The sequence below is a fragment of the Cetorhinus maximus genome, chromosome 5 (genome assembly GCF_964194155.1).
Source record: "Cetorhinus maximus chromosome 5, sCetMax3.hap1.1, whole genome shotgun sequence".
In the NCBI taxonomy this organism is placed as follows: Eukaryota; Metazoa; Chordata; class Chondrichthyes; order Lamniformes; family Cetorhinidae; genus Cetorhinus; species Cetorhinus maximus.
Window position 1 is genome coordinate 115,884,286 of NC_135883.1, and position 22,227 is coordinate 115,906,512.

At 42.9% G+C, this 22,227-nt stretch overlaps 1 protein-coding gene across 1 annotated transcript in view; it reads left to right on the forward strand.

Annotated features, from left to right (window-relative positions):
* The window catches only part of LOC144680864 (uncharacterized), a 55,323-nt gene extending 39,632 nt beyond the window's left edge, over positions 1-15,691 (forward strand). Inside the window, exons 7-8 of the mRNA XM_078542340.1 lie at positions 11,013-11,125; positions 12,879-15,691. Coding sequence (XP_078398466.1) covers positions 11,013-11,125; positions 12,879-13,295 — 530 coding nt within the window. The 3' untranslated portion in view covers positions 13,296-15,691. The remainder of the gene's footprint in view (positions 1-11,012; positions 11,126-12,878) is intronic.
* The last annotated feature ends 6,536 nt before the right edge of the window (positions 15,692-22,227 follow it).

The window sequence follows — 22,227 nt, forward strand, 5'->3', positions numbered from 1 at the left end:
ATTGCAGAAAAACATTCACTCTTTCTCCCCTAACAGTAGTGGAGTTTGGAACTAGCAGAAGAGCTGAGATACTCCCAACAGCCTATTAACCATTCAAGCTCCACTGTGAGTTAAATGCTGCCCAAGGTACATCTCCTCCACTGCTCAACTTCAACTACTGTATTTGAAAACTTTTTAGGGCAGTCTGCTTGTTCCCCTGCTGCTTTTTCATTGTTTATGCTGACTTCAGCATAACATGTTTGCTAAGTAAAGTCTTTTTTTAAAAAGAAACTTCTTTGAATAATTTTACCATGCCTTTGCTTGTAGTGCGGTGTATTTTTTAGTATTCTACTGAGTCATCTGTAGGAGTCTAGGTAATCTTAAACAAGAGTAAATACTCAGTGCAAATTGGTAACACTTGAAGATAATACTGAAGTAGGAAAGGCAGTGGAATCAGTAAGGCAGCACAAAAGCTACAAAGAATTGCACAAAATATACAAATAGATAGAAAAATGACAGATGAAATTTACTACAGAGGAGTGTAAAGCACCCCATACAGGAAGAATTGAGCAATGCATATTCGGGAAGTAACACTAAAATAGGTAAAGATGAAGTTGAAAAATACCTAGGAGTATTAGTAGACTGAGCATTCAACATACGGAGTAACAATCAACAAAACCAAGCTGAGCTTCCAACCCCACATCCTCACCAGCACAAAGACTGTCTACTTCTACTTGTATAACATTGCCTGTCTATCCCCTTTGTTATAATCCCCAGCTGAGGTTACCCCTGGACAAGCCTGACCCCAGAGTGGAACCCAGCTTGATAGATCCTAACTTTTAATTTGTTTGTTTAGAGAGAGAGAGGGGTTACTGAACTCAGCTAATGAACTTCTAACAAAAGAATAAAACATTTATTTAACAAGAAAAGATGAACCAAATTACGAAAGCCCTTCACCCACAACTATACCTTCACAGATATATATAGATTTGTAAGGATAACACAAGTTACAAAAACTATCTTGCATCCTAATGTCCACAGTAGTGCACAGTCCATGTAAACCAATAGGCAACCTGTGGTCAGACACACCACACTCTGAAACCCAAGCGACAGATGCCACCTCAATCAGATGCTATGGATCTCTCATCAACTCCACTACCCCTCCCCCGACACTTGTCACACCATGAGTCAACCAATCTCACTGAACTCTGTCTTTCACACAAGGGTTTCCAATCTCCACTCTCCAAGAACTTACCTTGGAACTTTCTCCCAAGCCAATGCTTTATCTCTGATGCCTTCCACAAAGGTTCACCTCCAGGGTTTTGAACTCTCCTTCTGATGTTCCTCTCCCCTGGGTTACCACGTGCATTCAAGCTGTTCCACACACACACACACACACACACACACTCTCTCACCGACTCAGCTGTCAACAGTGCACCACTGCTTCACATGCCCATAGCAACACCTTTATATCGCTTTGACTCTGCTTTCTGCAGCTTGGAGCATTAAGCTTGAAGCTTGGAGCCTTTCTCTACCCCTCACTCTTAATTTCATTTAGGACCTTTTCCTGCTTAGGACTTTCTCCTGTTCCACTCCCCTGGATTCTTGGGGACTTTCTTCTTTAGCTTGGGACTGGCTATTTGTCCCCTTTGCTCTAATCTCTCCCTGGCAGCTACTTTCAACCAACTTTAACTTGGAACTGGCCGTCTGAGCATTCTATGCTGTTTCTGCCTGGCAGCTGTCTTCAAAAACGGAACTCAAACTGCTGCTTCTGGTTTCTTTTGTTTGCTGTGGGAGGGACCTGCCTCTCTGGACCCCGGTTGCTAGGCACCAGCCCAGTTTTTCTAATCCTGTGTTTGCTTAACTTCTACAGTCGTAAACTCTCATTAGGAATGCAGGTACCTTTTAAAGTGAAATTAAAACTCAACTTGACCTTTTTCTTTAACACACAGATACAGAAATACTAATCAAACGTAAACATTAAAGCTAAAACTTATTCCTAACGCCCCCAAATATCAATTAAACTTAGTTAAACTATCTCTATTTCCTAACACCCTGCCCAACCCATCTTCTGCAAAACACTCAACCATGTCTTTGTTACCTCCAGATTTGATTATTCCAGTGCATACCTGACCAGCCTTCCATCTTCTATGCTCCATAAATTTGAGCTGATCTGAAACTCTGCTGTTCTTATTCTAATCCTCACCAAGCACTGCTCACCCATCAATTTTGTTTGCTGATCTCCATTGGTCCGCGGCCTGGCAATGCTTCACATTTAAAATTCTCAAACTCGTTTTCAGATTCTTCTATGATCACTCCCCTCCTGATCTCTCTAACGTCCTCCAGCCTTACAACCCAGCAACCACCACCCCCCCCCCACCCCAAGTACAATGTGTTCATCCAATTCTAGCCTCTAGTGCATCTTCCACTTTGTTTCACTCAGCAGTCATGCTTTCAGCTGTCCAACCTTTGAAATTTCATCCCTAAATTTCTCCTTTTTTTTCCCTTTGACCAAGATTTTAGTCACCTGACCTATCACAATTTCATTTTCCTTGGCTCGCTGCCAATTTTTGTCTTGCTATACTCCTGTGAAGCATTTTAAAATGTATCATTCATTAAAGATGCTGTATAAATGCAAATTGGTGATTTTTAGAAAAAGCTGCCTAACCTAGGAAACGCAAGCTCCATTTTATAACTCATTGCAGAACTGGTGTGACTATATGCAGAATATAACATTGCATAATGAGCAATTAAGCAGGGATCAATTGATCAAAGAGAGTAAATATGGATTTGTCATGGTAGGTCATCTGACTAATGTCTTTTTTTTGTGGATATCACGATCATTGAATATAGGGAGCTGGCTAAGGTATATGGAGTTTCATTAATGTTCCACGCAAGACATTATTAGCAAAAATGATAACATAGAATTGGAAGTAACCTTGTGACGTAGGTCAGTAAATGGTTGAGAGGCAATAGACAGATAATAGTTAAAGTATTTGCTCTCTGAAATGATGCGACCAATGGTGTTCCTCAAAGATCGATGCATGGGACCTTAGCTTTTCACCATATATATTAATGACTTAAATGAAGGAATGGAGAGCTGTATATTCACGTTTGCAGATGACACTAAGTTAGGAAGCACAGTAAGTTGTGTTCCAGGTAGACGGACTATGAAAAATGTGCAAAACTATAGCAGATGGTGTGAGGCCATCCACATTGGATCTGAAAAAGACAAAGAAGAAAAAATTCCTAATAATGAGAGATTAGTTGCAGAAAAGCAAAGTAATTTAGGTATCCATATGCACATCACTAGAAGTTAGTGCACAGGTAGAAACAGACTAGTAGAATATTATAATGCCCTTTATATCTCAAGATGTTCGGAATGCAAAAGTGTGAAAATGATTATTGTTGTACAGAGCCTTGGCAAAATCCTATCTGGAGAATCACTTTCAGTTCTGGCCGTGGAACATCAAGCTGTATTGAACTTGAGAGAGGTACAGTGCAGATTCTGAGGGCTCTCTGCTTCTTCCTTGAACAGAGGCCCGAACAATCCCCATCCGCCACTACTCTCCTCCGTCTGATTGAACTTATTCTCTCACTGAACAATTTCTCCTTAAACTCGTCTCACTTCTTCCAAATAAAAGGTGTGGCTATGGGTACCCACATGGGCCTCAGTTATGCCTGTCTCTTTATGGGGTATGTGGAACATTCCTTGTTCCAGTCCTACTCAGGCCCCCTCCCACAACTCTTTCTCCGGTACATCGATGACTGCCTCAGTGCTGCTTCATGCTCTCATCTGGATCTGGAAAAATGTATTAATTTTGCTTCCAATTTCCACCCTCCATCATTCTCACGTGGTCCATCACTGACACTTCCCTTCCCTTCCTTGACCTCTCAGTCTCAATTTCTGGTGATAGACTGTCCACCAATATTCATTAACAGCCTACCGACTCCCACAGCTACCTCGACTACAACTCCTCACGCCCTGCTTCCTGTAAGGACTCCATCCCATTCTCTCAGTTCCTTCGCCTCCGTCGCATCTGTTCTGATGATGCCACTTTCCAAAACAGTTCCTCTGACATGTCCTCCTTCTTCCTTAACCCAGTTTTTCCACCCACGGTGGTTGACAAGGGCCCTCAACCGTGTCCAGCCCATCTCCTGCACATCCGCCTTCACAACTTCCTCTCCCTCCCAGAACCATGATAGGGTCCCCCTTGTCCTCACTTATCACCCCACCAGCCTCCGCGTTCAAAGGATCATCCTCCGTCATTTCCGCCAACTCCAGCATGATGCTACCACCAAATACATCTTCCCTTCACCCCCATTGGCAGCTTTAGCAGGGATCATTCCCTCCAGCACACCCTGGTCCACACCTCAACCCCCCTCCCACGGCACCTTCCCATGCAACCGCAGAAGGTGCGACAACTGCCCCTTTACTTTCCCCCTCCTCACAGTCCAAGGGCCCAAACACTCCTTTCAAGTGAAGCAGAATTTCACTTGCACTTCCCTCAATTTAGTCTACTGCATTCGCTGCTCTCAATGCGGTTTCCTCTACATTGGAGAGACCAAACGCAGAGTGGGTGACTGCTTTGCGGAACCTTAGGTCTGTCTGCAAGCAGGACCCAGACCTCCCTGTCGCTTGCCATTTCAACACACCACCCTGCTCTCATGCCCACATGTCCATCCTTGGCCTCCTGCAATGTTCCAGTGAAGCTCAACGCAAACTGGAGGAACAGCACCTCATTTTCCGATTAGGCACTTTACAGTCTTCCGGACTTAATATTGATTTCAACAATTTCAGATCATGAACTCTCTCCTCCATCCCCACCCTCTTTCCGATCCCCCTTTTTCCAATAATTTATAATTTTTTTGCAACTATATTTTTTTCTTTTCCCTCCTATTTTTAAATTTATTTCGATCTATTGTTTCATCTCCACCTTTTAGCCCATTTCAACCCCCCCCCCCCCCCTCCCCCCCCACTCCATCCGCACTAGGGCCATCTGCCACTAGCTTGTTTCCCTTAATGTCACCATTAGCACATCCTTTAGATAATATCACCACCGTCAACACGCCTTTGTCCTTTTGTCTATGACATCTTTGGCAGTCTCTTCTTGGCCTCCACCTATCACTGTCCCCCTATCGAGCTCTCCTGTCCTACCCCTTTCTACCAGCTTATATTTCATCTCATTTCCATATGTCTTAGTTCTGATGAAGAGTCATACGGACTTGAAATATCAACTATGTCCCTCTCCGCAGATGCTGTCAGACCTGCTGGGTTTTTCCAGGTATTTTTGTTTTTGTTCACCAGAATTATGCTGGTCTTAAAGGGTGTCATTAGAAGGACACCTTATAAATTTAAATTGATCTCCTTGCAATTTGGAAGGTAGAAATTTAATTGAATTGAGGTATTTAAATGATTAAGGGACTTTATCCCTTAGGAGATAGAGGGAAACTATTTATGCTGGTGGGGAGAATCCAGAACAAGGGGATATAATCTTAAAATTAAAGCTAGGTCAATTAGCAGTGAAATCAGGAAGCACTTTTTCACAAGGGTTTGTTGAAATATGAAACCCAGTCCCCAAAATGACTGTGAATACTGGGTCATTTAGGCTAAGGTGAATAGAATTTTTTATCAAAGTTATTAAGATATTGACCAAAGGTAGAAAATGGAGTTAAGGTTCAGAGCAGCCATGATCTAAATTGTGGCAGAAGTGTCTCATTTCATGATTCATGTTTTTGGAGTATAACTTTTAGTTTGGGAATTGAATTGTTAAATGTAAGATGAATGCAAACCCCTGGTGAGAAGCTGGTAAACAGACTTGAAGTAATTGCCATTAAAAGGTTGGCCTGTGTTTATTTAATAAGGTCAGTGTTGGATGTGGGATAACACTGAACAATGAGTAAGCCCATTCTGAGTTTCTTGGCGAAGTTGTCTTCATAAGGGTTTTAAGTTATTCATGTAATTTCCCAGGCTGAGGAAAAGTTGGAAAGCAACCAATGAACAAGGGAAAGTCTTAAAGTATCCAAAACAAAAACAAAAATACCTGGGAAAAACTCAGCAGGTCTGGCAGCATCTACGGAGAGGAGCACAGTTAACGTTTCAAGTCCGAATGACCCTTCAACAGAACTAAGTAAAAATAGAAGAGAGGTGAAATATAAGCTAGTTTAAGAGGGGGGTGGGACAAGTAGAGCTGGATAGAGGACCAGTGATAGGCAGAGATAACCAAAAGATGTCACAGACAAAAGGCCAAAGAGGTGTTGGAGGTGGTGATATCTGAGGAATGTGCTAATTAAGGGTAGAAAGCAGGACAAGCAAGGTACAGATAGCCCTAGTGGAGGTGGGGTGGGGTGAAGGAATCAAAAAAGGCTAAAAGGTAGAGATAAAACAATGGATGGAAATACATTTAAAAATAATGGAAGTAGGTGGGAAAAGAAAAATCTATATAAATTATTGGAAAAAATAAAAAAAAAGGGAGGGGGGATCGGAAAAAGGGTAGGGATGGAGGAGAGAGTTCATGATCTAAAATTGTTGAACTCAATATTCAGTCCGGAAGGCTGTAAAGTGCCTAGTCGGAAGATCAGGTGCCATTCCTCCAGTTTGCGTTGAGCTTCACTGGAGCAATGCAGCAAGCCAAGGACAGACGTGTGGGCATGAGAGCAGGGTGGAGTGTTGAAATGGCAAGCAACAGGGAGGTCTGGGTAATGATTGCGGACAGACCGAAGGTGTTCTGCAAAGCGGTCACCTAGTCTGCGTTTGGCCTCTCCAATGTAGAGAAAACCACAATGGGAGCAACGAATGCAGTAGACTAAATTGAGGGAAGTGCAAGTGAAATGCTGCTTCACTTGAAAGGAGTGTTTGGGCCCTTGGACGGTGAGGAGAGGGGAATTAAAGGGGCAGGTGTTGCACCTTCTGCGGTTGCATGGGAAGGTGCCGTGGGAGGGGGTTGAGGTGTAGGGGGTGATGGAGGAGTGGACCAGGGTGTCCCGGAGGGAACGATCCCTGCGGAATGCCGCCAGGTGGGGTGAAGGGAAGATGTGTTTGGTGGTGGCATCATGCTGGAGTAGGCGGAAATGGCGGAGGATGATCCTTTGAACGCAAAGGCTGGTGGGTTGATAAGTGAGGACAAGGGGGACCCTATCATGGTTCTCGGAGGGAGAGGAAGGTGTAAGGGCGGATGCGCGGGTGATGGGCCGGACACGTTTAAGGGCCCTGTCAACCACCGTGGGTGGAAAAACTCGGTTAAGGAAGGAGGAGGACATGTCAGAGGAACTGTTTTTGAAAGTAGCATCATCAGAACAGATGTGACGGAGATGAAGGAACTGAGGGAATGGGATGGAGTCCTTACAGGAAGCGGGGTGTGAGGAGCTGTAGTCGAGGTAGCTGTGGGAGTCGGTAGGCTTGTAATTGATATTGGTGGACAGTCTATCACCAGAAATTGAGACAGAGAGGTCAAGGGAGGGAAGGGAAGTGTCAGAGATGGACCATGTAAAAATAATGGAGGGGTGGAAATTGGAAGCAAAATTAATACATTTTTCCAGGTCCAGACGAGAGCATGAAGCAGCACCGAAGTAATCATCGTTGTACCGGAGAAAGAGTTGTGGGAGGGCCCTTAACCGTCTCCGCCCCATCTCCCGCGCATCCGCCCTCACACCACCTTCTCCCTCCCAGAAACATGATAGGGTCCCCCTTGTCCTCACTTATCACCCCACCAGCCTCCGCATTCAAAGGATCATCCTCCGCCATTTCTGCCATGTCCAGCATGATGTCACCACCAAACACATCTTCCCTTCACCCCCCCGGTGGCATTCCGCAGGGATCGTTCTCTCCGGGACACCCTGGTCCACTCCTCCTTCACCCCCTACACCTCAACCCCCTCCCACGGCACCTTCCCATGCAACCGCAGAAGGTGCGACACCTGCCCCTTTACTTCCCCCCTCCTCACAGTCCAAGGGCCCAAACACTCCTTTCAAGTGAAGCAGAATTTCACTTGCACTTCCCTCAACTTAGTCTACTGCATTCGTTGCTCCCATTGCGGTTTCCTCTACATTGGAGAGGCCAAACGCAGACTGGGTGACCGCTTTGCAGAACACCGTCGGTCTGTCCACAAGCATTACCCAGACCTCCCTGTTGCTTGCCATTTTAACACTCCACCCTGCTCTCATGCCCACATGTCCGTCCTTGGCTTGCTCCATTGTTCCAGTGAAGCTCAACGCAAACTGGAGGAACAGCACTTCATCTTCCGACTAGACACTTTACAGCCTTCCGGACTGAATATTGAGTTCAACAATTTTAGATCATGAACTCTCTCCTCCATCCCCACCCTCTTTCCGATTCCCCCCCTTTTTTTTTATTTTTTCCAATAATTTATATAGATTTTTCTTTTCCCACCTACTTCCATTATTTTTTAATGTATTTCCACCCATTGTTTTATCTCTACCTTTTAACCTTCTTTGATTCCTTCACCCCACCCCACCCCCACTAGGGCTATCTGTACCTTGCTTGTCCTGCTTTCTACCCTTAATTAGCACATTCCTTAGATAATATCACTACCTTCAACACCTCTTTGTCCTTTTGTCTGTGACATCTTTTAGTTATCTCCACCTATCACTGGCCCTCTATCCAGCTCTACTTGTCCCACCCCTCCCTTAAACTAGCTTATATTTCACCCCTCTTCTATTTTTACTTAGTTCTGTTGAAGGGTCATTCGGACTCGAAACGTTAACTGTGTTCCTCTCCGCAGATGCTGCCAGACCTGCTGAGTTTTTCCAGGTATTTTTATTCTTGTTTTGGATTTCCAGCATCCGCAGTTTTTTGCTTTTATCTTAAAGTATCCATATATTTTTCAGATCAAATATCAGGTTTGGGAATTGAATTTAATTAGCTGAAATCTCTACCTGGGGTGCCTACATCCTCTCTACATCCTAAAGGTGCCACATTGCCATGGGGGTAGATTGCAGGGAGGTACAATTTCTCACAGATACAGGCAGTTGTCACGTTGGAACAGCTCAGAAACAGGCAAAGAGAGAAAGCTGCCAGCAGTTGTTACTTGGAAACGGCTGAGATCAGAAATCAAAAGATGTTTTCTCAAGAGGGTTTCATTTCAAAAGTGAGGAAGTGGTGCCTCAGTTGTCTTCAATGCTTCAGTGCCCCATCTAGAGCACAACATTCAGTTTTAATCATGAATGTCAAGAAAAATATATTGGCCTTGAAAGAAGTACAATGCAGATTCGCCAGAATATTACCAAGAATTAAAGGACTAAATTATGAGCATAATTTGTATTTTTAAATTTACAAGTTTGAGGGTGATCTAATCAAGGTGTTTAAAATGATCAAGGGATTCAACAGGGTTGATGCAAGCAAACTGTTTCCCCTGGTGGGGGAATCCAGAACAAGAGCAGAATTAGAGTAAAGCCATTTAAGAGAGAAAGCAGTTTTTCATGCACATAATTGTAGAAACCTAGAACTCACTCCCCTAAAAATTTGTGGATGGACCAATTGAAATTTTCAAGACTGCCACTGATGTATATTAATTAGGTAACAGTATCAAGGTATGTGGAACAAAGATAGATAAATTGAGTCGATGTAAAATCAGGCATGATCAAATTGAGTGTTGCAACTCGCTTGAGAAACTATAGAACCTACTGTTGTTCCTGTGTTCCTCATTCCAGTTAGTTTTTGTTAATGCTGCTTTGTAATCAGCTTATTGGAGTTATGTGAAAGAAATCCTTAGTTTGTCTCATGGGTTTTTTTTCTCTGCTGTGTGGTACCTGACTTATTTTTAGTGTCTTTAAATTGTGGATTCAAATTCCCTCCTCACTTGGAATTATAGTGGGAAGTGCCACTGCATAATTCTTTCACGTGCATATTTACCATGAAACTTAGATGACCAGCTAGTTGCTTCCAGTTACCTAAAATAGTTTGTAGTAACATTTTTTTTTGAAGGGCAGTGTGTACTTTCTGCACAAAGTACTACCCTTTTGTTGTGGGTAAAAGTATTAGTTCAAGTATGACAGGTTCAATCAAAGCATTCAAAAGAGAATTTGACTGTTATCTGAAAAGGAAGAATGTGCAGGGTTCTGAGGGGTTGGTGGCAAAGGCAGGAGAATAGCTCCTGATGAATTGTTCATTCGGAGATCTAGTGCAGACACAATGGGCCGAATAGCCTCCTGCACTATAACAATTCTGTGAATCACTAAGTAAGAAAGCAGGGAGACCCCCTGCTTGAGTTGGGTTGCTCACAATTGTGAGGCGCTTAAGGAGAGTTGGAGGGTAGCCTAGCCAGATGTTAGTGGAAGGACCCAAAGAAATCTCATATCTCGGAGAATAGTGGGAACACTGAGGAGAATCAAAGTTAGTTTCTGGGAGCTGCAACACACCTTGGTTTGCTCCCAGGAGAAGCGAAGGAACCCTCAGTTCGGTATAGGGAACTAATGGGTGGAAGTAGAATGAGTAGTGTACCGTTGAGATATTCAGGCTTAAAGAATAAGTATTTATATAGTGATATAATATAGTGATAAGTTAGCAGTTCTTGCTTTGTTCAATTCCTGGTGCAGTAAAAGTTTCTCATTTAAAACCTGAAACCTTGTTGCATAAATCTTTTAGTTAATAACTGTGGGCTTGAATTTATTTTTAGAAGTTAATGGTCTCCCTCGAAATCATAATTTGAATGGTGGAATAGATTCAAGGGGTTGTATAGTTTCTATAATATTGAATTATTTGCTCATTCATTTTCAGTTGGTTCATATTAGAAAAAAATTGAAAATGTTTAATGATTGTACTACACCTGAAATTCCATCTTCTGTTTAGTGAAGTTGACATCTGGTGCATCCCATGGAATGCTCTCCCATTGGAGGTCAATGTTTAAATTTAGTTTGGATTATTGAAGGGGGCAGGCATTTCAGTGTTAAATCTCAATATTTCATGTTTTTTTTAAATTGTGCCCTTTGTCTTCAAATATGCATATTTCACAAAAATTGCTTGCAACATATTGGTTGTACTATTGATAAACATTTATTTATTCTTTGTCTTTTAGAACTTGCACTTGCAATTTCAGGAGGAGTTGTTATTTTCATTATCCTGGTGGTGGTTGCAATAACACTTGTCTGTTATTTTCTTAAGAAGCAGCAGGCATTACCCAAGCATTTGGTGAGTCTGCACTTTTTTTCTGTTTGTGGAAAGAACCAATTTATTTGTGTTTAAACTTAAGTTATGCCAAGATAACAGGAACAGAATATCATACACTGTGAATTTGCCAATTCAGATTGTATTGACTATTGTGCAATGTCATTGTATGTGCCTTTGTGTTCAGATATGTTAGTACCCAATTCATTAAGATTATGCAAGAATAGGCTATCTCAGAGCAGGCAGATTGCTGATGTTCTGGCAAAGCGGTTATAGAACAGTGATTTCAGTTTATATGTAAACAGCAAGATTAAGAAGATCGTAAAGAATTTCAAAATTGGCTGTGTTGTTGATAGGAAGAAAACTGCAGGATGTGGGAAGATATCAATAGACTAGTCAACTGGGCAGAAAAGTGGCAAGCGGGATTGAAGCCAGAGAAGTGTGAAATAATGCATTTGGGGAGGACAAACAAGGCAAGGGAATACACAATAAATGGCCGGCTACTGTGAGGTGTAGTGGAATTGGAGGGATGTTAGTGTGCATGTCCTCAAAGCCTTGAAGTTAACAGGACAGGTAGATAAAGTGGTTAACAAGACACACCTTTTATTAGCCAAGCCATAGCATATAACAGCAGGAAGGTTATGCTAGAATTGTACCAAACACTAGTTAGGCCACAGCTAGAATACTACTTGCAGTTTTAGCCACCGCATTACAGGTAGAATGTGATCACACTGGAGAGGATACAAAGGAGATTTACAAGAATACAGAAGCAAAATACCCTGTATGCTGGAAATTTGAAATAAAAACAGAAAATGCTGGGAATATTCAGCAAGCCTGGAAGATGTGATGAAAGATCATCAACCTGTAACATTAACTCTGTTTCTCTCCCACAGATGCTGTCATGCCTGTTGAGCATTTCCAGCATTTTCTGTTTTAATTTCAGATTTGTGAGAATGTTGCCAGGAATGAAGAATTTTAGCTATGAGGAAAGATTGGATGGACTGGGATTGTTTTCTTTGGAACAGAGGGGGCTGAGGGGAGATTTTGTTGAGGAGTACAAAATTAAAAAGGGCCTAAAAAAATGGAAGCAGATTTCTTTTTTTAAGAAAAGGACCTATTTCCCTTAGCAGAGATATCAATAACCAGGTTTAGTATTAAAAAATTCGCAGAAAGCTTAGAAAGGAGTTGAGAAATATTTTCATCCAGAGAGTAATGGTAGTCTGGAACTTACCTGTGAAAGGATGATAGAGGCAGAAGCCTTCATCACTTTTAAAAAGTGCTTGGATACGCATTTGAAGTGCTGTATCCCACAAGGTGATGAACCAAGAACTGGAAAGTGAGATTAGGCTGGAGAACTCTTTCAGCTGGCACAGACACAATGGGCTGAATGGTTTCCTGTGCTGTAACTTTTCTATGTTACTGTTCAAACTAGGATGGCGTGATTAGAAGAAAATTAAAAGTGTGAGGCTAAGCCAGACAACTAAATGAAGAAAATTGTGCGATAAACAATTTAATGAAAGCAAATGTAGTCAAGGAATAAAATCAAATGGACAGCTTACACATGGGGAAAGAATTAATTAAAGATACGGGGCAGCTTAAACAAAAGATTAGACAAGCAGTGGTGTTTTATTTTATATTTTATTTTGTATGATAGGTTTTTTAATTCATAAGCATTTTATTTCATAAGTACAGATGAAGAAATCCTTTGAATGGATGAGATGCATTTGACACTTGTTACACAACTCACTTAAATTTAATTTTGTAATTGAATTTCTAGGCTCAACACATTATGCGTGGAAAAACATATACCAATGTAAGCATGAAAACCGAGGAAAACGATATAAGTATCCTGACATCAATGGAGGCGGTGACTAATATTTGTGAAGTTGACACGAGCGGAAATGCGACACGAATGGAAGTGATCAACGCTCCTTCAGAAATTATTGGTGCTGACCCAGTTAATACTGATGTGGATGACAGTGAATCAGTAAATGCTGACTTGAATGATCCATATGCAGCTAAAATTGGTATAAATGGCACAGATCAAAAGAATGTTAGTGAGGACTGTTTTGAAGAAGACAACAGTGACCTGAGGAAGACTCATGATTTGTGCAAGACTAATTTTGACTCTGTGATGCAAATCTGTGCAGATAACTGGGGTTATGACAAACCTCAAAATCCACTTGTGCTTTAAATAATTCTACTGATTCTGTGCACTAATACAGGCTATCCTTTTGGATCCCCTCCAAGCCGCACACCATCCTGACCTGGAATTATAACGCTGTTTCTTCAGTCGTTGGGTCCCTGTTAGGAAGGGAGCTGGAGCTCCCTTCCTAGCAGCACTGTGGGTGTTCCTAAAGCACATGGGCTGCGACTGTTCAAGAAGGTGGCTCACCACCACCTTCTCAAGGGCATTAAATGCTGGCCAAATAAAAAGTGACACCCACATACCATGAATAAATAAATGTAATAAATCCTACTGTGATGGAGTAAAGCACTGGCATCTTGCTACTTAGTACAAACATTCTTCTTGCTGAACACATTGGAAATCTATCATGTTGCAAGACAGATATGGTGATTGACTGTCAGCAGTTCCAGCATACGGTTCTAAAGTACCTGGACACACCTTGCCATTCTCAAGTGACTGTCTGTTGTGCAACTGTGATGCCTGAAACAGCTAGCATGGCAGTTGTAGATTGAAGGCAGCACATTCATAAGAGTTCAAAGTAATTGAATGTTTTGTTGTATTATTATGATTGAAAATTTTACTCTTTTGGGGTGGGGGAGCAGGGAATGCATTCCAGCTAACTGTGCTAGATTTGCCTCTCACCTCTGAGTTAGAAGTTTTGGACTCAATTGCTACTCCAGGGATTTGAACACATAATCTATACTGACACATCACTGTAGTACTGAAGGAGTGCTGTACAAGGAGAGGTGCATTTTCCAGATGAGACTTTGGGCTATAAATTCACTTTGGCTATTGTCCATTTTGTGCTATTATTCAATCAGCAACCAGTTCTGGTCAGTAAACGAAATAAAATTTGGTAGAGGTCAAAATGCCATGACTCATTGTGCGTTACTTCCCAGGACAACTTTATACCCCAGACCTCATTTGTCCTATCAGAAGGATGTAAAAGATCCCATGGCATTATTCAAAAAAGAGTGGGAAAGTTCTCCTGGCTGATATTTATCTCTCAGCCAACACCAATCAACGAAACAAGTATAAAATACTGCAGATGCTGGAAATACTCAGCAAGTCTGGCAGCATCTGTTAGGAGTGAAAGAGTTAACATTTCAGGTCTCTGACCTTTCGTCAATTATACAACCAGCGCTAGAAAGTGAATTCTGGTACATCTACGCTCTCTTCCATGTCTAATACATCATTCCTGGGGCTCAATGTCCAAAACTGAACACCATATGCCATATAGCGTCTGACCAAGGCTCTGCAAATTTAACATCAGTTCCTCACTTCTGAATTGCAATCCCCTTGAGGAGAGACAAGAAATAATAAGATTTTATGTTTTAAGAGTAGTTCTGAAAACAGTGTTTAGCATTGCATTTTTAAGCGTTACTTAAAAGAAAATGTGATTTCAAAGAATGCTGTGTGAATTTTTATTATGTCATTGAGATTAAAAAACACAGGCACCTATACTGAGTTTCAAATCAGAATTCCTGTTTTATATTTTGGGGATATCTCAATCTCAATACCAAATAAATACTTTTTTTAAAAATCCCCATATATATTGACTTTGTGAAGTGGGCTCCTAGCTTCTGCAATCCAAGCTTTCCTGATGTTCTGTCTCTTGTAGTGCTACTGCACATTGTGGATATGTTGGGATAGGTGGGAGGGAAGAATAAATGTTTTCCATCAAGATTTGTGACTTTGAGAAGTCTACAATCCTTGGTGTTGGCACCCAAAGAGGCAAAATTTGCAGCAACATGCAGCAAGCAGACTGTGTAGCGAGAATTCAGTGTGAGATTCTCAGCAGGGAAACCAGACTGTAATAATCATTCTGAAAAAAAAACTTTCTTAGTGCTTGGAAACAAGGTAAAACACAATCTTTGGAATTGGAACCACCTTTGAGATATGTTCAATGGGAAAATTTTACAAATAAGGTTATAAAAATAGAAATAACCTCATGTAGAGAGGGGAAAATGCATGAGAGAAAAACACATTATTCAATGAGAGATTTGAATTAAATTCAGTAAGCAGTTTTTGGAGTAGTTAGATGAAAATGCCTTTCATTCTTCAAGTTGAGAGGCTGCATACCACTTTAAAATAGAGTTGTTGATTTAAAATGAACATTTATTGTTGTATGAGATCTAGTTCATACATGCTTTGGAAACACAATTTCTGTTTTAAATGGGTTAGTCTTCTGTTCATTCTTAGATTATCTGTTATCTATATGCAATGATGTAACACATAATATCTACTGTCCTGACATTATTTTGATAGCAGAACATGAGGCTATACTAAAAATGAATGAAATTGAGGAACAGCCTGTCCCTGTACTGCAGATAGCCAAAACATGATAACTACGTTTTATAAGCAGTGCTTATGTGAATAAATTTAAAATTATTTAATATTAATACTGAATATTGGCTTCAATTGTGAATATTTATCCAGCTAATTTGTTCAGTAAAACCTGAATGAGTTCCAATGGTTTGTTTAATCGTTGTGTTTTTTTTATTGTGTGACTTTTTTTTAAATGTGTCAGCTGTGGCTATGGTAGTGCTCTCACCTCTCAATCAGAAGGTTGCGGGTTCAAACCCGAATCCAAAGATTTGAGCATAATTTTTGGATTAACAGTCTATCACCATACCCTGGGAGTGCAGCACTGTGTGAAGGTGCTATTTTCCAGATGAGACATTAAACTGAGACCACGTTTATCCTCTCGGGTGGATTTAAGCAATCTCGAGGCGCTGTTTCAAAAAAGAACCTTGTATTAATACAGCTTCAGAAAAGCAAAATTTGGAACTGGGCTGCATCAAGGGATATTGGGCAGATAACCAAAATCTTAGTCAATAAGGTAAGTTTTAAGGATTATCTTCAAGGAAGAGAGAAGCAGAGAGGTTTAGGGAGGGAGTGTTACAGCTCAGGGCCTTGGCAGCTGAAGGTACAGCCACCAGTAGTTGAGCAATTAAAATCGGGACTGCTCAAGAGACCAGAATTAAAGGATCACAGATTTTTGAGGGTTCTGTGGTTGGAGGAGATTAGAGTTGGGGAGGCACGAGGTTGTGGAAAGACTTGTAAATGAGGATGAGAATTTAAAAATTGAAGTATTGCTTAGCCTGGAAGCCAGCATAGATCAGCAAGCATGGGGATGATGGGTGATCGGGACCTGGTGTGAATTAGGACAAGAGCATCAGTCTTTTGGATGACAGAAGTTTGCAAAGGGTGGAACATGGGAGACTGCTAGGAGTGCATTGAGCCACAAGTGTAGGGGTAACAAAGGAATGGATGAGGGTGTCAGTAAATGGTGAACTGAAACAAGGACAGTCAGGAGACGTTATAGAGGAGGAAGTAGGTGATCTTAGTGATGGTGTAGCTTTGTGGTTTAAAAACTCATTTTGCAGTCAAACACGACACCAAGATTGCGAACAGTATGTTGTCAGTGACTAGGGAATGGACCAAAGACAATAGCTTCAGTCTTCACAATACTTAATTGGAATAAATTTCTCATCCAGTATTGGATGCTGGACAGGCAGTCTGACAATTTAGATACAGTGGAGGGGTTGAAAAAGGTGATGGTGAGGTGGAGTGGGTGTTGTCAGTGTTGATATGGAACCTGATGTTTTGTTTTTGTATGATGTTGCTGAGGGCCAGCACATGGATGATAAATAGTCGGGGCTAAGGATAGATCCTTAGGCACACCACAGGTAACGGTGCAGGAGTGGGAAGAATACGCATTGCAGATTATTTTGGTTGCAATTAGATAAGAATGACACAAGGTGAGTGCAATCCCACCTAGCTGGAGCAGTGTTTGAATAGGACAGCATCAGACTGTGTCAAAAGCTGTAGACAGGTTGATGAGGGTAGTTCACCTTTGTCGTAGTCACATAAGATATCATTCGTGTCTTTGATAAGAGCCATTTCAGTACTGTGACAGGAGTAGTAATCTGATTGGAAGAATTCAAATGTAGGCTTGTGGGAAAAAATGGGCACGGATTTGGGAGATGACAACACGTTCAAGAGCCTGGGAGTAGGTGCTCTGGACAGGAAGTTCAGTGACAGAGTAGGATGGGGCAGTTGGAGTTGCTGCTCCTAGAAAGACAATGATGAATGTCTTGTGAGACCCTTTTGAAGGATGCCGAGACACAAAAGCTATGGGCTTATCTAACAAGGAGTCAAGCCTGAAAGAGTGGCAGGAGAACAAGGAATCCCACTGATGACCTATCCAATACTTATCCTTCAACCAACCTCACTAAAAAAGATTATGTGATCGTTATTACATGGCTGCTTGTGGGATCTTGCTGTATACATTTTCGCTGCTGCATTTCCTATGTTACAACAGTGACTATACTTCATGGGCTATAAAGTACTTTGGGACATACTGAAGTTGTGAAAGGAGCTGTAAAGGTCTTTGTTTAAAATAATTAAGAAATAACCTTCCTGCAGATCAAATCAAAATTTTCTGTAGAATACCAGTCTATTTGGCAATGAAGAAAATAAATATCAAGACATTTTCCATTTAGCATGTGGCACACAGCATTAGATTTCGTAAGGAAACTGTTGGTAATCTGCTCTTTTTTTAATACAGTTGTGTGCTTGGATTTCACGTGACAAGACCATGACTCAGTAAAAAAATTCCCACACTGAAATTGCTTTGTGAACTTGCCCAATACTTGCAAGGTTGAGTCATGATGATAAAAGCAGAAGGTTCTTCATGTTGCAATTAAGTACAATGACTCCTACTACTCTGACATGCTAACAGTCACATATTCCCTGCGAGGGGCAGAAAGATTAGCTGGGGAAGTCTCAAGCTTGACCTTGAACTTTCTTGGAAAGAGGTAGTTTGCATGTAGGTTTTGAGAATCCAGGAGAATGGAATTCATTCATGTAGCACTGCTTCTGGTGGTGCATAGGAGATATACCTCCACCTTAGTGCGGGGTCGAGGTTGGCGGTGAGGGCTCCACTAACCGCTCCCTGTATAGGCTGTATGATACCAGGTGATAGGTGGTGCATGTAGGTGCAGCTGAAGAGAATAAAAGGACAAGATTATGTCTCAGACATGAATGGATCACTGCAAGGCATAAGTACTAAAGTTGGTCAATGAATGTACAGCAAATGCCTCCCATTCGCTCCTGAAACAATACGTATTAGCAAGCAAGATATTCTGGGTTAACATATAAAGAGTGACCCCAAAAGTTGCAGCTGAGGTGCTTTTGGCTTATTTTTCTCAGGCAAAGTTGTTAGAAGCTTGTGGTGAGTTGTTGGAGGAGTTTGAATGTTTCTGCTGCCCAGAAAGGTGGAGAACTACTTTGCGTATGTATGAAGATAGTAGTTGAAGTGCTACTTGCTCTGCAGCATAAGCAAGACTGGCAGAGAGGGTAATGTCTGTGAGGAGCGAGGAGAAGGAGGGCTCTCCTCAGAAAATCTTACCCCGGGATAGTCTTGTAGAAGCACCACTTCTGCAATGGGATGAGCCGGGTGCAGTTCCTCAGGAGACTTTACTTCACTAAGGAGGTGGTGATGAAATTGTGTCACTTCATGAAAACCTCAATCCTCAAACCAGGGTGAGGATGGCCCTCTCAGTGCCAGTGAAAATCACCATCATCTCTTTATTCTTCACAACCAAATCCTTCCAGGTGGTAGCTGCCAACCTTTGCAACACCTCACAGTTCACTATCCATAGAAGTATCTGGGAGGTGACAGAGGGTCTACACAGGAGGAAGGGACTTCATCCTCTTTTCCCTGAGGAGGAAACACCAGGATGAAAGGGCACAAGGGCTTGCCAGGATAGCGAGCTTTCCAATAGTACCAAGTGCTATCAGCTGCACACATGTGCTCTGAAGGCTCCCCACTTCAGCGGTGGAGGTGGGGGGGAAGCAATACTGCAACCACAAGGGCTACCATTCAGTCAATGTCCTGTTGGTTTCCAACCACAAGAAACTCACCTCAGTGAGTGCTTGCTTTCCGGGCAGCACCCATGATGCGTTTTACCTTCAACAGTCTGCACGAGCCACTGTCTCTGGTTCTCCAAGATGAACAACAGGATGGCAGCTTGTAGACAAGGGATGTTTCCTCCACCCATGGCTCATGACTCCCTTCCGCCATTCCACTACGTGAAGTCAGAGGGCCATCAGTGACAACCATGCATCCACACGTAACACTGTAAAACAAGCCATCAGTAAAATAAAGCTGAGATTTTTCTGCCTAGGTCACTTGGGGAGACCTCTACAGTAGATGCCTGAGAGGGTCTCCATGTTTCTGGTAGTGTGCAGTGTCTTCCACAACCTCACTATAATGAGGGCCCGGCCCCTACCTACTGGGATCCAAAGGCCATCTTGCAGGGTGAGAAGGAGGAAGAGGAAGGGAGGTGACCACATGTACTCGCCGTAACTGTCCAGAGTGAGAGGGGCCAATAGTGAGGCTTTGCTTCAGTCAAAAGGACCTCCCCATCGCCAACATGGAATCTCCATTCTCAAATGGTACTCACCATCAGACTCCCCATTATAAAGCGCAAAATCAAAAATCTTTGCTCAACAACTTTATCCAGCAACGCATACAATAATATATCAAAAACAAAACTAATCATCCTTGTGCATCTCCTTACTGCCTGTCTTGTGGGTGCCATTGTCTGGCTCCTATGCAGTGCTAACCTATATGGTGGAAGACTGATTTTTTTATTCTTTATTCACAGGATGTGGATGTCACTGGCTAAGCCAGCATTTATTGCTCATCCCTAATTGCCCTTGTTTAGAGGGCATTTAAGAGTCAACCACATTATTGCAGATCTGGAGTCACATGTAGGCCAGACCAAGTAACTAGATGTGTTTTTACAACAATCAACATTAGACTTAATTCCAGATATTAAATTCAAATTCCACCATCAACCATGGTGGGATTCAAACCCAGGTCCCCAGAGTATTAGCCTGGGTCTCTGGATTACCAGTCCAGTGATGATACCACCACCACCTCCCCCTGACTTTCACTGAGGGAGTCTGCAGATGGCCTTGGAGGAACCCACGAGTATCTTTAGGCTGCACCACCTTAGCATGACGGTAGCAGTCTGGGCTGGCTGGATGAGCAGCACCAGCAAAGACACTGGCGGAGTGGCAGTGGTGGGAACACGAATGCTGTCATTGTGGGAGAGGGCAGCAGGTTAGTGCACCGTGGTGCCATTTCCACTATCACAGGACACCACCTAACAGGAGCACAGTTTATTGGATCATTATGAGAGCCTTAATGCCCCACTGAGTGTGAGATCCACACCCACAGTGTTAGGAGACACAGACTGACTGGCAGCAGCCAGGGATCTCATGACCTCTGTCGAGCTCCCACTGCAGCACTTATAGATTGGGAGGACTTCCTCTGCCTGCGCTGCACTGCAAGTTGAGACAGTGGCCAGCAGGCACTCCATCGTGGGTTGGCCTGACAGTGTTGCCTTTGTGGAGCCCATCACGTCCACAATGAAAAGGATGGGCACTGCGCAATGTCCTGTACAATGGTAGAGCTGGATGCCTCCCTGCCCCTAGTCAGTGACTGGCTGCTACTTGACAGGCCTGCCAATGCACCAAGCATTTCAGTGTTCATTGTCATCAATATTTTCCTATAGTCCACACTAACGAGGCCCTCACCTGAGTCCCCAGCAGCAGAACTGATGTGTTACTTTCAAGGGAATTCGCACAAAAACTAACCTGTCCCCTTGTCTTGGCTGATGACTCCCCATGTGGAAATCCAACTCTATATCAGCCCCTAAAGTATGGCACTGTGCCAGTAGCTGAGCTGGTGGGTGTGTGTGTTAGGTTGAGTGGCAGTATTTCTTCTTCAAGGCTGCCTTTCTCCCCTTGTCCTTCCTCTTGCTTCTGGAGGGGCTGAGCAGCCGGTCATTCCTGGCTATCTGAAAGCACAAAAGGCGATGGTAGGGGAAAGGGAAGTGGGGTGGGGAGAAAAGCAGGAGGTGCACAGTCACTATCGGTAGTTTCCACGTCATGGACTCTTTCAGGATTAGGGTTAGAGAAAATGCAGCAACCAAGGCAGCACCAGATGCCACTGGCTCCACAGCATTGCTGCCCATGATTTGAAGATTTGAAGGACCATCTCATCCAAGGCACTGAGGGATGTATTTGTCCTGGTCCTTCTCCAGTCCCCTGGTATAACCTCCTGTTGTGCACCCCCTTCTATTTTAAGAGAGAGGGCAGGCTGTCATTGACTGTGTATCAGTGTGTTTGGATGATGCCTACAATAACTGAATAGCTGGAGGTATGTGGAGACAGTGAGAGGTGTGTGTGGCTGGTATATTTTGAAGGTGTTTGGGTGACGTGTAATGGAAGAATGTTAGGGGAAGGGTATGGTCTGGGTTAGTGATGGGGATGTGGTGTATTGAACAGTTTGAGAGGTGTGAGATGTGATGTGCTGATGCATTTGCTCACCTTGTCCACCAGGGTGAGGTCATTAAATTTGTTTCAGCACAGCTGCCAGGTCTGTGATGCTACACTTTGGGCATTGGCTAGCCTTGTGACATGCTCCCACTCCCTTCTCAGGGTCACTTTGGAGGGCTTCTTGCCAGCCCCCACCCCCAATGAAGCATGATTTCTTTCTTGGCTTTAACTCTCCACGGTGTCTTGGGCAGCATCGTTAAATTTGGGAGCCCTCTTCTTCCCTTGCTGTAACGTGGCTCCTCTGTCAATGGCTAAAAGCAATCATCCAGCAGCCTGCAGTGCAGTGCTGCAACTTCCCTCATATAGGGAACTCACCTTTAAATAGGTGAGGTTGCCTGGAATTCTTGCTTTCTGCACGTTGCTACTTAATCCCCTAGACTATGCAGAGGATGCATGCACAGAAATGGACACCGGGCTTCATGGGGACAGCAACTTCCCACGCCACAATCATGGATGAAGTGGGTAGGCCAATTTTTTGTCTCTTGCACCCCATTTCTGATGAACTACACCTGTAAATCAG